Raw genomic sequence first — 17,186 nt, forward strand, 5'->3', positions numbered from 1 at the left:
ACCCATTGAAAGAGAAGACACCATATGAACTCTTGAATGGTAGAAAGCCCAACATTGCATATTTTTGGGTCTTTGGTTACAAATGCTATATCTTCAAGAAAGGCACTAGATTGGGCAAGTTTGACAAGAAATGTGATGAAGGATTCCTACTTAGTTATTCCACTACAAGCAATGCATATAGAGTTTGGAATTTGGATAGTGGTACTCTTGAGGAAGTTCATGATGTTGAATTTGATGAAACCAAGGGTTCACAAGTAGAGAATGAGAACTTGGAAGATGTTAGAGGCATTTCTCAATGGTTACATCAATAAAGAAGTATATGTTGAGCAACCTCTCGATTTTGAAGATGACAAGAAGCCCGACCATGTGTACAAGTTGAAGAAGGCATTGTATGGCTTGAAACAAGCACCTAGAGCATGGTATGAGAGATTGAGGGACTTCCTACTCTCTAAAGGGTTCACGATGGGCAAGGTTGACATCACTCTTTTCATCAAGAAGATTGGCAAAGACTTGTTTGTGTTGCAAATCTATGTTGATGACATCATATTTGGATCAACCAATCAAGACTTTTGTGATGAGTTTGGAAAGATGATGGCTAGTGAGTTTGAGATGTCCATGATTGGAGAGTTAAGTTACTTCCTTGGTCTTCAAATCAATCAATTAAAGAATGGTACATTTGTGAGTCAAGGCAAGTATATCAAGGACATGATCAAGAAGTTTGGCATGAGTGATAGTAAAGCCATTAGCACACCAATGGGCACAAATGGTAACTTGGATAGTGATGCAAGTGGCAATATGGTGGATCAAAAATTGTATCGGTCTATGATTGGAAGCCTACTCTATGTGACCGCATCAAGGCTGGATGTCATGTTTAGTGTGTGCATGTGTGCAAGATTTCAATCCTTACCAAGAGAAAGTCATTTGAAGGCTACAAAGAGAATATTGAGATACTTGAAGCATACACAAAATGTTGGTTTGTGGTATCTCAAAGGAGCAAAGTTTGAGCTAGTTGGTTACTCTGACTCAGATTATGCGGGATGTAAGGTTGAAAGGAAGAGCACCTCGGGCACATGTCAATTGTTGGGAAGATCACTTGTTTCTTGGTTATCAAAGAAGCAAAATAGTGTTGCATTATCAACCGCCGAAGCCGAATACATATCTGTCGGTAGTTGTTGGGCACAAATACTTTGGATGAAGGTCACTTTGAGTGACTTTGGAATCAAGTTCAAGAAAGTGCCATTGCTATGTGACAATGAGAGTGCAATCAAGTTGACCAACAATCCGGTTCAACGTGTAAGAACAAAGCACATTGATGTCCGCCATCATTTCATAAGAGATCACCAACAAAAAAGGGGATATTTACATTGAGAGTGTAGGCACCGAAGATCAACTTGCCGATATATTCACCAAGCCATTGGATGAGAAAAGGTTTTGCAAGCTAAGGAATGAGTTGAACATATTGGATTTCTCAAATATGTGTTGATGCACCCCCCACTTATATGACATGCCTCTCCTTCGAGCAATCCAAGGTAAAAGTTGATTGGCATGGCATACATCCTTGCTAAGGACATGTTTAGTGCATCTAGACATCTTTCACATTTAATAGGCTCACTCATGAAAATCAAATGAATTTGATGATTATATGGTACCACTATTGCTTCTATGCTTATTTTGATATAGTGGTAGCATATGACATGTTTGTGGGCTTATAAACCTAGTGTTTGATCTAGAAAATGATCTCTAAATGTTTAACTCAACATGGTACAAGATAACCCTTATTTGGAGGTGTGAAGAAGCACGTCCTTGGATCAAACCGAGTTAAATATCTTTGGCAAATAATCTAGATTAAACCAAATTTAGGAAAATGATCCTCACCCCATTGATTGACATTGATAATCTCAACCTATCTATATTTTGAACCTTTGTGGTCATTGATGACAAAGGGGGAGAAAAACAAAGATATTAGTGATATTAGTAATATTAGTACATGGGGAGAAAACAAAAGATATATTAGTGTACTAAGATGGTGAAAAGACAACAAAGGGGGAGAATTTGAAATAGGGGGAGAGATATGACAAAGGAAAGGGATCAATTAAAATTTTGAGCACACAAGTAGGGGGAGCAAGCTCATGAACTTGTATGGTACATTTGAATGTGAATTTCATATGTTTGCTTGCATGGCATAAGTTTTAAATTTCAATATCCATGCTTGTATGATGTATGCTAGTTGTAGGTTTGAATGATAAAATGAAAATCTAGCATGCATAGGTTATCTAGTGATTACATTTCCAAGTGTTTCCAAGTGCTATTGAGCTAATCATGGTGCTAAGGATGGTATAATGGTGCACTCTGATTGGTATCACACTTCAAAGGTCCATCTTTTATACTTCAGCATCATTTGGTAGACATTGTCTCCTATATTTCCTATCTAAGCATATGTGCAAGCTACAATCCAAACTCTTAGCGCATATGTAGGGGGAGCAATTGCTACCATTTGGAGTTCATGAAACTTGTCCATATCCTTTTGCACATGGTAAATATACTTAGGCAAGCAACATGGATTTAATTGAATTTCAATTCATATCTTTGTGAAAGGGTTGTCATCAATTACCAAAAAGGGGGAGATTGAAAGCTCTAGTTTGGTTTTGGTGAATTGATGAAACCCTAAGTGCTAACCTAGTTTATCAAGTGATCATGAGATAGGTAGCACATTCTAGGTGGTGAAGCAAATGAAGATCATGACATGATGATGGTGATGCCATGTTGATGATCAAGCGCTTGGACTTGAAAACAAGAAAGAGAAAAACAAAAGGCTCAAGGCAAAGGTATAAATTGTAGGAGCCATTTTGTTTTGGTGATCAAGACACTTAGTGAGTGTGATCACATTTAGAATCGATAGCCGTACTATTAAGAGGGGTGAAACTCGTATCAAAATGCGGTTATCAAAGTGCCACTAGATGCTCTAACTCATTGCATATGTATTTAGGATCTAGTGGAGTGCTAACATCCTTGAAAATGTTTACGAAAATATGCTAACACATGTACACAAGGTGATACACTTGGTGGTTGGCACATTTGAACAAGGGTGAAGAAGATAGAGTTGAAAAGGAGTTAGTCACGATGGTCACACAGTGACCAGACGCTGGTCTCGGTTGGACCGGCGTGTCCGGTCAGTGGCAGCCGAGGATGTGCAGCGTCGGTCTTTGACCGGATGCTGGCGTTGATGTGATCGGACGCTAGCTGGGTGCGTCCGGTCGCACCTGTGTGGCGCGCGCAGAAATGATGTTGAGTGACCGGACGCAGGGAGAGTCCGGTCGAGCATGACCGAACACGTCCGGTCGTGATTTCTTGTTTCTAGATGCTTACTGGAAACGACCGGATGCTGAGGTCCAGCGTCCGGTCACTTTGCAGCAGCGCTTTTGATCATCACTTGACCGTTGAGATCGGGCGAACAGCATTTCAAGCCTATGACACGTGGCATGCAGCGCACGACCGGATGCTGGGGTCCTACGTCTGGTCGATATGACCGGAGCGTTCGGTCACCCCGTGTTGTGTGTAGTAAAGTGGTACAACGGCTCTATTTCGTGGGGGCTTCTATTTAAGCCACATGGCCAGCTCAAGCTCACTCTCTTGGCCATTTGCATTGACATAGCAACCTTGTGAGCTTACCCAAAGCCCTCCCACTCATCTCCATCATTGATTCGTCATCTTTGTGAGATTGGGAGAGAATCCAAGTGCATTGATTGAGTGTTTGCATCTAGAGGCACTTGGTGTTCGTGTTTCGCTGTGGGATTCACTTGTTACTCTTGGTGGTTGCCGCCACCTAGATGGCTTGGAGCAGCGAGGATCATCGAGCGGAGGTTGGTGATTGTCTCCGGCTCTGATCATGGTGATTGTGAGGGGTTCTTGACCTTTCCCTAGCGGAGAGCCAAAAGGTACTCTAGTGAATGGCTCGTGGCTTGTGTGATCCTTATCTTGTGTTGGTTGTGCGACACCCTATTGAGGGTTTGGCGTGTGATGCCAATTAGCGCGTGAACCTCCAAGTGATTGCGCCACAACGAGGACTAGCTTGCCGGCAAGCAAGTGAACCTCGATAAAAAATCATTGTGTCATTATTTGATTCTAAGGTTATTGGTCTTCATTGGTTTTTATTCTTGTGATTAATTGGTTCATTCCTCGACACGGCGGTATAACTATCTTGCTCTCTCTCTTTACATTATCGCAAACTAGTTATCAAGCTCTTTAGTGTAGCTAGTTGTGAGAGCTTGTTAGTTTGGTTAGTGTGGCTCTTTAGTTAGCCTTTGAGAGCACACTAACTTAGTATAGGGCCATAGTCATTGTGTGGTTAGAATCTATAGAAACGAGAATTGTGGTAGGTAGCTTGCATTTTTAGTAGGCTAGCACAACACTTGCTTCGCCTCATAATTGTCTAACCGGTTTGCTAAGTGTTGTTGTAAAAATTTTTAATAGGCTTATTCACCCCCTCTAGCCATTAGGACCTTTCACGAGTGTTACTCCCTTCGATGCGGCGGTGCTGGCCTCGGCGTTGATCGTGCCACGCTGGGCCCTCTCTTTCCTTCCGTCACCGGCGGCGAGCAGGCTACGGCGACAGCGTGCAAGCAGCATGGTGGTGGCGCTTGAGCAAGTGGTCATGGTGGCGCTCGAGCAGCACGGCAGCGCGCGAGCAGGCTACGACGGATGCTGCCTCGCTACACCGTAGCCGAGCTCGCCATGGACGTCGCCTCCATGCGTCGTAGCCGAGCTCGCCGGTTCTGCCTCCAAAATTCGTCACCTACATTCGACCTCTCTTCAATTCCTCTTACACGTAGCCTCCCGAGGTTCCTAGCTACCTTGTGGACGTGGTCGCACCGGCTTTCTTGCACCAGAGAGCTCGCCCTGGCTATCTGGCACGGCGGAACCACGACGGTGGCGTCGCGTGCACACGCAGATGATGACTCGGCATGGGCGAGATGGGGCGTAGCGCTGTGCCCAACCAAGCATGCAGTGGCGGCAGGGCTCTCAGCCATGGCGCGAACGTGGCAGACACATAGCGCGGCGTGGTAGAGCCAGCGTGCAGCAGAGGCACGCGTGACGCCAGGTCAGCCGGCCAGCTGTCGAGCGTTGCGATGACAAGGGCACGGCCGGGTGCGGCAGTGAGGCAGCAGCACGATGCGACAGCAAATAAGCAGGGGAAGCGCGGGCGCAGTAGGTCAGCAGGATCGGCCAGGGCAGCGACCGGAGAAGCGACAACGGCAGGGCGAGGCTAGAGTGGCTCAGCCATGGCACGGGCGCGACAGCGGGTCGGCCAGACGAACTGCTATGACAGCGCGGCGAGGCAGCACGGTGCAGGGCAAGCAGGCGCTCAGCCCTCGACGATCGGACGCGGTGACCGCGAACACCGGCCGAAACAGAGTGCTGCACGATTTTTGGCGTGCATGTTTCTTAGATTTCACTGTGGCACTCTGGGCCGTTCAAGTTACTAGCCCCAAGCTTGCACTTAGAACTACAACATTTATTCAGGCACTTCCTGGTTTCGAGCAACTGGCAGGGAAGAACAGATGCCCCAACATCGGTTTGTTAGGCTATGCAGCATGGAGAGGGAGGCGTGGTCAAAACCGCTCAACGTCGGTCAAAACAGCGTTGCCCCCGCCTAGGTGCTAAAAGTGAACGGTTTTGACAGTTGAGGTACCGGTACTATGCTGTTTTGTAGTTGAGGATTAAAATTAGACCAACACAATAGTTGAGGGGGCAAAAGTGGAGTTAATCCTACTATTAATAACAGGACAAATATTTTGAAGCGTCCAAGTAGATTCAGATGAAATGCTCTAAGAAAAATATATAAATCCTACAAATTCTCATGAACCTCTGGTCATCAATTATATAGACCCTAACCGTCAACGTCAATAATAAGCTACTAGATCTAACTCTTTTTAAAAAATTTACCCACCTTCGCGTTATAAAAATTCCTAAATTAACAACTAAATATATATCTTAATTATAATAGTCTCCTCTGTCAATATGAAAAATAATCTAAAACTACCTAATCTTCATCAAAATTATTACTCACCTGTGTCAAATATGAAAAATAATATAAAGTAACCCTTTATTTTTTTTATCTAAGTTAGCTATCTCCATCCTTAGGAGAACAACCTAACAGAACCAAACCTATGCCATTATGAAAACAATTTAAAGTACCCTAATTTGCATAATATGGCATCCTTTTAGATTATGCACATCCATATCATTACTAAAAATCAATATCCGCCAAGAAGACCATTGAAATGGCATTTAAACAGTAAAAGGAGGTAAACCGCGTCATTTATGCCCTAAATACTTCATTAAATGATTTGACAGTTTAACCGTAAGAAAAAGAGGAAGTCTAAATGACCTAAATAGAATGGAGATAAGTGTGATTAGACGAGCTAAATGGACGTTTAGTTTACTGTAATAGGATGATTTTGAGTGTGTTTGGTGTTTTCCGCCATATCCCACGCTGATCGAGATAAGGCTGCCACAACATATTGACCCAGCTGCTTGGTTAGTTAAGAATCTTAGGCCTCCCACGGCCTTTTCAAACTGGTTGGAGTAGAAAATCTAGCCATGCAGCTTCGACGATTCCACAGGTGCGCGCCATGGTGAAATAGGGCGCCAAAACCAAATATATCTTCAAGTGACCATATTTCACCTAACTAATTAATTAACATCATAAATATATGAAGAGGTGGGATTTAGTTTCCTTAAATTTTTTACTTGCTATATTCCTTTTTTTAACATATGTATACACAACACGCGTGTGGGGCTTTGGATTCCAGAGAGCTCATCGACGTGTGTTGCGCATCATGTTCTTGACGAGGCTCTTTCGGCGATGTGTCTTACGTATCACACTCATCGCTGGAGGCGCCCGGTAACAATGTGTTCGTCTACGAGCACATTGCTTAAGCGTCAGCAGACTTAAGAGACGACTAGACTAATCTTTGGTTCGCCTATACCGAGTGATCTAGCTTCTTACCGACATGTTGACCAAAATTCGCGTCAACAATAGTGCGACCGCCTTTAACGCTTTGGTACTCTGCTCTAGCTGTACGATGTTTTATGGTTTTCTGCAAGCTCGCCGAGTATGATAAGAAAGAACAAATTATATACGCTCTTTCTTGCCATTCCATCCATATATATGTTTACAAAATTTAGGTGTGGTTGCATGCATCCCTAAGACCGTCTCCAACGGCGTACCCAAATGCAAAAATGCGTTATCCACAGTGTTTTTGGGTACCAAAACACGCCTCCAACGGAATACCCATTCTGGGTACTCGGCGATTCGGTTGGCAAATCTGCGTCGCCGAAGAGAGACGACGCAAACAAAGCCGCGCGCTGCCACCTCCCCACCTTCCTCTCCCCTCTGCTTCCCCTTCCCCTTCCCCCACCTCGCAGGGAGCCGAAGCAATCGGAGCAAGAAGACAGCGGCCGGCTCCTCCCACTCCCAGGCAGCAATGGACGCCGCCGAGGCGAGGAGCAACAGCAGCGCGTCTTCCTCCGCGGAGTTCGAGTTCTGGCCACTCCACCCCAACCCCGCCACCTCGCCCTCCTTCGCCGATGAGCTCTTCGCCGGTGGGGTGCTCCTCCCGCTCCCCGTTCTCCCATCGAAGCCGGCGTCCAGGAAAAGCAGTAGCGGCATCAGCCAAGGTGTGCTCGTCGCGGAACCGGAGCCGGAGCTAGGGGAGGCGTCCTTTCTTGCGACCATCGCGCCGCCGGCTCGACTCGGCGAGGCGGATCCGCGGCGGAGCGCGGCCGGCGGGGCGAGGCGGGCTCGAGGCGATGAACGCCCGGAGCGGCGCGGCGTGGCGAGGCGGATTCGGGGAGGAGTGGAGTGGAGGAGGCGGGCCGCCGCGGGAGGAGTTGACGAAGGAGAGAGCGCCGCCGGTGCGCCGCCACGCCGAGGGGCGCCCGCGCCCGGGCCCACCAGTGCCTCTGCACCACCACGCCGGTGCGCCGCCGCGCCAAGAGGCGCCCTCGCTTAGGCCGCCAGCGCAAGACCGCCGAGCCCGCCTGCACCGGTGCGCCGCCGCGCCGAGGGGCGTCGTGGCCCCGCTGCCGCCACTGGCGAGGTGCTGCTGCCGCCTAGGGAGAGAAGAGAGTGAGAGAGCGTGGAGAGAGAGAGAGAGAGAGGAGAGAGAGCACGGATATTTTTTTACAGGATTTGGGGCTCATCCGTTGGAGAGGTCAAGAATGGGGTGCGTAGCTTTCTGTACTGTGTGTTACCTAAACGGTGAAATGGGTATCCGATTTGGGTTACGTTGTTGGAGTCAGTCTAATAACCAACACCACTGTAGTACCTGCGTGACGAATGTTCATTTCAAAATTATTTGCTGAAATATCATATGGATCTTGATTGAACTCTTTTGAGAAGTTGAAAAGAAACTTGTTCGGCTGTAACTGCTGTACAATTCGCCTCGATCAATTTATTAACTAATATAAAGGCGGGGTCTTCCCCGAATTATTCGAAAAAAAGAAAGTCGTTGTTCCACAACTCCACATGAATCATGATACACACTTGTTTTGTCTTTTTTGTTGTTGTTGTTGTCATGTTATTATACACACGAGCAAACAGTGCGAGGAATCGTGAGCAGACATGATTTTGGCTGGTTGTCGCTCAAGTGACGTGTGCCCAATGGCGGCTCCGAACCATTTTTTTGTTGGCGTCTGATGGGCCAAGATAGGCGGGATTTAGTTAAAAAAAAGATTTGCAGGATTGCTGGAGCTTCACCGCCCGCGAGTGTATATATGCTGCTCGTGCACAACCCGATCGAACGACCTGCCTAACCTTGTCACGAGCACAACGCTCTACGGGACAGGAGCACCCGCTCGCTCGCTGCTAATCTCATCTCCCAGTCTCCCACCAGCAAGCAGCAAGCAGCAAGCAGCAAGTACAAGTAGCGTTTCACCAGCCGATCCACCATGAGCACTTGTGTTGAACCGCCAACGCACTTGGCCAGCCTCGAACAGGGCACCGCGCAACGTTTGCCGTACCCTGCTCTGCCGGGCGTGCGCGGCAGTGGCTTCGTCGTCGCTGCTCCCGTCTCGTCGACCCAGAAGGCTGACGACGACGCATCGGACGACGACGACGACGAACACCAGGATGATCGGCACGAGACGTACGGATCGCACTACCTGCGCCATCTCGGCGTGGAGGCGTCGTCGGTGCACGACCCGCGCGACGAGGGCACCGCGGACGCGTGGGTGGAGCGCAGCCCGTCGCTGATCCGTCTCACGGGGAAGCACCCGTTCAACGGCGAGCCGCCGCTGCCACAGCTCATGCGGCACGGCTTCATCACGCCAGCCCCTCTGCACTACGTGCGCAACCACGGTCCCGTCCCGCGCGGGGACTGGGCGACGTGGACCGTGGAGGTGTCCGGACTCGTCCGGCGCCCCGCGCGCTTCACCATGGACGAGCTCGTCCGCGACTTCCCGGCCCTGGAGCTGCCCGTCACGCTCGTCTGCTCCAGCAACCGGCGGAAGGAGCAGAACATGGCGCGCCAGACGCTGGGCTTCAACTGGGGCCCCGGCGCCGTGTCCACGTCCGTGTGGCGCGGCGCGCGCCTCCGCGACGTGCTGCGCCGGTGCGGCGGCGTCGCCGACGGCGCCCTCTACGTGTGCTTCGAGGGCGCCGAGGACCTCCCCGGCGGCGGCGGATCCAAGTACGGCACCAGCATCACGCGCGAGCGGGCCTTGGACCCCACCATGGACGTCATGCTCGCGTACCAGCAGAACGGCGGGCCGCTGCTGCCCGACCATGGGTTCCCCGTGCGCCTCATCGTCCCCGGATGCACGGCCGGCCGCATGGTCAAGTGGCTCCGGCGCATCGTCGTCACCACAGCTGAGTCCGACAACTACTACCATTACCGGGACAATCGATTCCTGCCGTCCCACGTCGACGCCAAGCTCGCCGACGCCGAAGGTCAATTATATATTAAGTGGTTCAATTTATGTTTTGATCTCTGAAAAGCGATTTAAAGTACTTTTTATTTACTGAATTGGTACGCATATATATGCTGATATGCATATATGCAGGCTGGTGGTACAAGCCGGAGTATGTGATCAACGAGATGAACACAAACTCGGTGATCACAACGCCAGGGCACAATGATTTCCTGCCCATCAACGCCATCACGACACAGCGCACCTACACCATGAAGGGATTCGCCTACTCGGGTAACCCTACAGCGTCTTGCTCCCTTATGTTCACACGCCGATGTGGAGCAGAGCACCATCTCCATCTGACAGCGGATGATTTATTTCCCTGTGTTTTTCATCATTCCTACTTGTTGTAGGTGGTGGCAAGAAAGTGACGCGAGTTGAGGTGACGCTGGACGGCGGTGAGAACTGGCTCCTCTGCGCGCTGGACCACCCGGAGAAGCCCACCAAGTACGGAAGGTACTGGTGCTGGTGCTTCTGGTCCATCGACGTCGAGCTCGCCGACCTTCTCGCCTGCAAGGAGATCGCTGTCCGCGCATGGGACCAATCGCTCAACACCCAGCCCGAGTTCCTCACCTGGAACCTCTTGGTACGGACGTGCCACTGGTGCTACTGCTGGCATGGCACCGTGTCTTGTTCCTAACCATGTCCATGTCGACGTTCTCTGTTTCTGTATTTTGATGCTAATATTGTATCACGCGCTTGTTTGCAGGGAATGATGACCAACTGTTGGTTCAGGGTGAAGGTGAACGTGTGCCGGCCGGGCAACGGGGAGATAGGGCTTGCGTTCGAGCACCCGGTGCAGCCCGGCAACCAGCCGGGCGGATGGATGGCGCAGCAGAAGCGCCTCGAGACCGCGGAGGCCGCCGGTGCCGCGCCGGCGCTCCCACCGCGCAGCACGTCCGCGGCGACCATCACCAACACCGCCAACCAGTTCACCATGTCCGAGGTGCGCAAGCACGCGTCTCAGGACTCGGCGTGGATCATCGTCCACGGCCACGTCTACGACTGCACGGAGTACCTCAAGGACCACCCGGGCGGCGCCGACAGCATCCTCATCAACGCCGGCACCGACTGCACCGAGGAGTTCGACGCCATCCACTCCGACAAGGCCACGGACCTTCTCGACGCGTACCGCATCGGCGATCTCGTCACCACCGCTGGCACCGAGCAGGCATCCCACCTCGAGCTCGCCCCCATCGGGGGCCCAGCGGCGCCCGTCGTGGCGCTCTCCAACCCGCGGGAGAAGGTCCCGTGCCGGCTCGTCGCCAAGACGGTGCTGTCCCGCGAAGTCCGCCTGTTCCGCTTCGCGCTGCCGTCGTCCGGCCAGGTGCTCGGTCTCCCGGTCGGCAAGCACAATTTCGTGTGCGCCAGCATCGACGGCAAGCTGTGCATGCGGGCGTACACGCCGACGAGCTCCGTGGACGAGGTCGGGCACTTCGACCTCCTGGTGAAGGTATACTTCAAGAACGAGAACCCCAAGTTCCCCGACGGCGGGCGCATGACCCAGTACCTGGACTCGCTTCCGGTCGGCGCCCGCGTCGACGTCAAGGGGCCGCTCGGCCACGTCGAGTACGTCGGCCGGGGTGGCTTCGTGATCAACGGCAAGCCGTGCAGGGCGGGCCGCCTCGCCATGGTCGCCGGCGGGAGCGGGATCACGCCGATATACCAGGTGATCCAGGCGGTGCTGCGCGACCAGCCGGAGGACCGGACGGAGATGCACCTCGTGTACGCCAACCGGACGGAGGACGACATCCTCCTGCGCGGCGAGCTGGACAGGTGGGCAGCCAAGTACCCTGACAGGCTCAAGGTCTGGTACGTCATCAGCCAGGTGAAACGCCCGGAGGAGTGGAAGTACAGCGTCGGGATCGTGACGGAGGCCATTCTGCGGAAGCACGTGCCGGAGGGCGGCGACGGCACGCTGGCTCTCGTCTGCGGGCCGCCGCTAATGATCCAGTTCGCCATCTCGCCGAACCTAGAGAAGATGAAACACCACGTCGATTCTGTCATCGTCTTCTAAGTTACCTAGCTAGCATCCCAAATGTCGTTCGTTCCAGCAGATAAAGGGCTTCTCGCATCTCTAATCTCTTATATTCCCCCTGAGCAGTGAAGGAATATGTGTACTCGTATATGTGCGTTTGTAAAAACAAAAGATATTTGTACTTTGAAGTGGAGTCTAGAATAATAAATCTTATCTTGCTATTATTAATAAGAAGCTTGAACGGACACGTTAGAAAAAAAAAAGATAAATTATGTAATTGGGTTCATAAAATCGGGGTTCCTCGTGGACCGGCTTCCCAGCAAAGGCTCGACCCAGCAGACGACGTTGCGAACGACGCATAACTCTTGGGCCAGCCCAAAAACCTAACAACAGGACAGAAGGACGAATCAGCCTCCGACCGGAAGGCCTGGCTAAGGAGGAATAGCGCCCGCTTCCGACTCTGGCCCGCCTCTTCGACCGAAAGGCCTCGCTTCCGACTCCGGCCCGCCTCTCCGACCGGAAGGCCTGGCCGAGGAAGAACAGCGCTCGCTTCTGACTCCGGTCCGCCTCTCCGACCGGAAGGCCTGGCCAAAGAGGAACGGCGCTCGCTTCCGACTCCAACTAGCGTCTCCGACCAAGGATGCACCGAACCTCTGCTTATAGCTCTTCTTCGACTGGTGCAGTCGGAGCCGACTGGGACTAACCGACCGGGGACGCCAGCTCGGTAAGGACCCAGGGAACGAGCAGAGCAAGTAAAGCAGGAAGCACAAAGTCATCCGCAATACCAAGAACCGTACCCTATACACCTGCAAGACAGTACCAACGGAACATGTCAGAAGGGTGCCCTACAACCTTCCAGACATGTCAGAACCCAAGCAGTGTTGTGGGCGCCGACATTTACCCTATAGTGTTGTGGGTGCCCTCAAACTCCCATACCACGTGAACACGGTAAAGCCCCCTACGTGCCTCTGGGCATCAACAGTATGGCACTCTGGGCATCAATAGTATGGCAGGCACCGACATCTGCCATACCGAAAGAAGACGACGCAACCTCCCACATGCATCTGACATCAACAGTATTGTGGGCACCTACAATCGTCTTATACCCGATGGCGTGGACAACAAGACTTAGTAGCATACGCACTCTCTTTCTCTCTCTCTTGTAAGGCCGTCCACTTCATCTATAAAAGAGGACGCGCTCTCTCCCAATAAAAAAGATCGATCAACTCCAGGAGGATCAATTCACTCACATCGATTCACCCTTAGCTAGCTTTAGACACTATAAAGCTACACAGAGCGCATGCTCAAACACTTAGCACATAGCGGAGCTCCTGTCACTCTCGGTCCTTCGGACCAGAGTCCGACCGGGCCTCTTGCACCTCCCATCTTACTCCCTTCCGTTTGTAACCCCACAGCAAACTTAGAGCACCTGGGCTCAGGAATAAAGTCATCGACCGACTCAAACTGAACGTAGGGCACGTTGCCTGAACCAGTATAAACCCTATGTTATTGAGTGATAGGCCACATCCGATCACAACATACGGCAAAACTATAAATATTTACGTGTTGGTCACTTTCTGCATCGACAGTTGGCGCAGTCCGTGGGGAAGACGTTGTACGTTCACGCTTTTTGGTCATCGGATGGCCCACCTTTCCGCCACCTTCGCCATGGCGGGCTCAACCAATACGACTTGCTTCGGCTCACTAGAGTTCCCCGCACTCCCACCTGTTGGGATGTGGTGGCCTCCCATCTTCAAGTTGTCCTAGGCCTTCCTTTTCGGAAGCCTAGACTTCGTCGCCGACTAGCTCGGCGCGCTACACCTCCGCAAGGAGGCACTTGTTCCGGCGCTCGTCGAAGGGGCGCCCTCCATCGGCTCTGGGACACCCGATGACTTCAACGACGAGGCGCCTACGCTTCATTCTGAGCAAACACTCTGCTCAAACCCCGCTATGAGTAATGTACATGTTGTTATTTACTTGTTGTTTACTATCTTCCGCCAATTATCCGGAGGGACCTCGTTGTTCGCGCCGCGACCGTCATGCGACCGGTTCCCCTATGACCTGGCGTCCCCTGTGGACACGTACGCTCGAGGGCTCTGAAGGATGCTGGCGCCACCCCCTCTCACATCCGAATTCGTGGGAATGGCGAGCTATGCTCTCACCACTTTCCACGAGCTCCTAGATGACGAGGTTGAGAGCGACGGCTCCAGCGTCGGCGACGTAGCATCTAGCCACCGTCCGTCCCGGGAGTGCGCTATGGCGGACGTTCCGGGATAGCCACCATTGGTAGCGAAGTCCTTACAGAGACTCACAGCCCTCTGGACCCTCGTGTGGGGGCCCTCGCGCCCGCACAAGAGCACGGTGAGGAGCTATGGCAACGGCGGCAGAACTAGCCGCCACCTACGCTGGCGCGCTCGGTGCAGCATGTTGCGCCCCGTGCGCGTAACCCAGCGAGCGGCGCTCGGGGTCACGCCCGTTAGGTTCAGCGCAACATCATCGATGAGGGGAACGATCCCCCACAGTTCGCTTGGGCTAGCCAGAACATCGCCGCAGCGATGATGCTTCTATGCGGCCTTCCTGAGCTGGACAACCCCCAGGAACAAGCGATCCACTAGAACCTCAGGGCACTGGTGGAGACCGCCGCCGTTCAACAGGCGTAGAGCTCCGCATTGCGACACCGACTCGTGGCCTCTCTCCCCACTAGGAGAGTGGGGACGCACCAGACGAATCGCTCCATCCGCTCACCGCTACAGCCGCTGAGCACGACATAGGAGGCCATAGCTACGCCCTGGCCTGACCTGGTGCCCGCTCCACACCGGCCGCCTGTGCGCGAGCGGCTCAGGCCAAACTAAGACGCTCGTAGTGTCATCAGCAACCGGTATCAGGCCCGGCATGATGATGACATCCATTAGGCGGCCATGAGGGCAGGCGACACAGACCCCCGCCGGGCCATCGCGAGGAGCGGTGAAACGCACCCCAGGCATGGTCGCTAGCCAGACAACTGGAGTCCCTGTCCAGATGGCCTGGTACCATGGGCCTTTGGCCGACGCATCCAAAGAGCGTTGTTCCCACCGCATTTCTGACCGCCTACCAACATCGCCAAGTATATCGTGGAGACAAACCCTGGTATATGGCTTGAAGACTTCTGGCTCGCCTACCGAGCCAGTGGAGTGGATGATGACCACTTCATCATTCAGTACTTCCCTATCTACGTGGGGAACATGTTCGAGCATGGCTTGAATTCCTTCCACACGACAGCATCCGCGACTGGGCTGACCTCAAGAGGGTCTTCGTCAAGAACTTCTAGGGGACGTATGTCCACCCTAGGAACTCCTAGGACCTCAGGAGCTGCCAGCAGGAGCCTAGCGAGCCCCTATGGGATTACATCCATAGGTTCTCCAAAAGATGCAACTCCCTCCCTGATGTCGTCGACGTGGATGTCATCAGCGCATTCCTCTTTAGGACAACCTACGAGTCCCTGATCCACAAGCTTAGCTGCCTAAAGCCCTGAACCACCCGTGACCTGCTCGACGTCGCCACAAACCATGCTTCCAGCGAGGAGGCGATCGAAGCGGTCTTCAATGGAGGCCGGGACAAAGGCAAGGCCAAGCGCGAGGATCAGGACGAGGGCCCCTCCACGCAGAGGGGCAAAAAGAACAAGAAGGATCGGCGCCGACCGACCAACTCCGCATTGGTCGCCACGGTTGATCGCACAGGCAAGCAGCCCTAGCAAGGCTTGCCTGACCACTTCAATGAGCTCATGGAGAGCCCATGCACCAACCATGCCTACCCCATCAAGCACCTCTACAAGGACTGTGAACTCCTCAAGCGCTTTCTACGACAGGCCAACGGGCCAAAGGAAGGAAAGGGCAAGGAGGTAGCAGCTAAGAAAGGGGGCATGGTAGGCAAGGATGCGGATGACTGAAAGTCCCTATACGGTGACCAAAGTAATTCGACTAGGCGCCCACCGACTGAAGGACGACAACGGCAATGTTCTCACCAACACTTGGAACAGCGAACAACTATGTCGTTTCTTCCCCTAAAATTCGGTCTTACCCTTTTTTACTTAACGTTTGCTCCTATAAAGCGCCCTAGCCCGAACACTTTCGGCCTGGGTCGCTCAGGGGCTCCACGGGGGTGCGATACCACCTCTCTTTTTTACTATCATATGGTAAATACCTTTTTTACCCAAACAAAAGGGTAGTCCATTCCCTTAATTACCTTACGTAACTTTGCTTTAAATATTCCGACCGATCGCACCCCGCCTCTACCTATGGTTGCAAATAGCTGAGCCTCGTGGGCCACACCCAGGCTCTTAAGGTTGTAGCCTACCGAACGAACGGGTAGATGCAAAAAAGAAAGAATAAAAAACAAAATTATGCTACGGTAAAAATAAGGAACGGACGGGACAAGCTTCCCCGAACAAAGTAATTCCATCACAAAACAAAATTGATTGTATTCATTAATACACTAAACATTTACATAGGGGGCTCCCCCATGACATTATCTTTTACATTTGCTAAAGATTTCTACTCTGAAAACTTCTACTATGGTTCCCCGACTACATCGGCTACCGTCTCGACCAGCGAAGGTAGGGCCTGCTCGCTCTCCGACTAGACGACGTTAGGCTCGGTCGGAGGTGGGGCGATGTTCGCCTCCAACCCAGGCTCCACTCCATCCGTAGGCTGGGCGACGTCCTCCTAGCGCTTGCCTTCATCCATGTTCGCACGACGGGCATCCATCACCCACTACGCGGATACTTGCTTGGCCACAACTGTGCGTATGGCAGCAAGCTCTCCCCAAGCGAGTGGATGTCCTCCATGCTCCAACCGTCGGCGTACCCACTGTAGATGGCGACAAAGTCTAGGTCTGGATGGTGCGTTGCCACAGAGGTCAGCACCCCTGACGTCCCATAGAACATCCCGTCGGTGATGAGGGCTGGAACCTCCGCCAGCCGGATGGCGGGCGCGCTGGTACTTGGCGCGGACCCAAAGACCTTCGGGACGATGAGTTGGGCAACATTATGTATCTGGTCAAGTTCCCCTCGAGAGCACATCGCTCTTGAAGGGACTTGGCCAGCGCCTCCGCATTTCGGCCAATCGTCACCTTGGCTGTCTCTAGGTCCCGCTCCAACGACTCCACCTTTCCACCTAGCTCTGGAAGAAGGACAACAAGCTCAAAAGCAGGCTAAAGGAAAAAACCAAGACACCAAAAGTAGAAAGGGTACGTACCAAGG

General features: G+C 52.2%; 1 protein-coding gene across 1 annotated transcript; it reads left to right on the plus strand.

Annotated features, from left to right (window-relative positions):
- The first annotated feature begins 8,829 nt into the window (after positions 1-8,829).
- On the plus strand, positions 8,830-12,138 carry LOC136474063 (nitrate reductase [NADH] 3-like). Its single transcript, XM_066471680.1, has 4 exons — positions 8,830-9,952; positions 10,066-10,206; positions 10,326-10,558; positions 10,682-12,138. The coding sequence occupies exons 1-4, from the start codon at positions 8,953-8,955 to the stop codon at positions 11,987-11,989; spliced, it is 2,682 nt and encodes an 893-aa protein (XP_066327777.1). The 5' UTR covers positions 8,830-8,952; the 3' UTR covers positions 11,990-12,138.
- The last annotated feature ends 5,048 nt before the right edge of the window (positions 12,139-17,186 follow it).

The sequence above is a fragment of the Miscanthus floridulus genome, chromosome 8 (genome assembly GCF_019320115.1).
Source record: "Miscanthus floridulus cultivar M001 chromosome 8, ASM1932011v1, whole genome shotgun sequence".
Taxonomy (NCBI): domain Eukaryota; kingdom Viridiplantae; phylum Streptophyta; class Magnoliopsida; order Poales; family Poaceae; genus Miscanthus; species Miscanthus floridulus.

What these genes read in the sequence shown, in the direction of transcription:
- LOC136474063 (XM_066471680.1), top strand. Translation starts at nt 8,953, where the DNA reads ATGAGCACTTGTGTTGAACCGCCAACGCACTTGGCCAGCCTCGAACAG. An exon ending in CAAGCTCGCCGACGCCGAAG is followed by an intron (nt 9,953 to 10,065) that starts GTCAATTATATA and finishes GCATATATGCAG; the next exon opens with GCTGGTGGTACAAGCCGGAG. An exon ending in TCCTCACCTGGAACCTCTTG is followed by an intron (nt 10,559 to 10,681) that starts GTACGGACGTGC and finishes GCTTGTTTGCAG; the next exon opens with GGAATGATGACCAACTGTTG.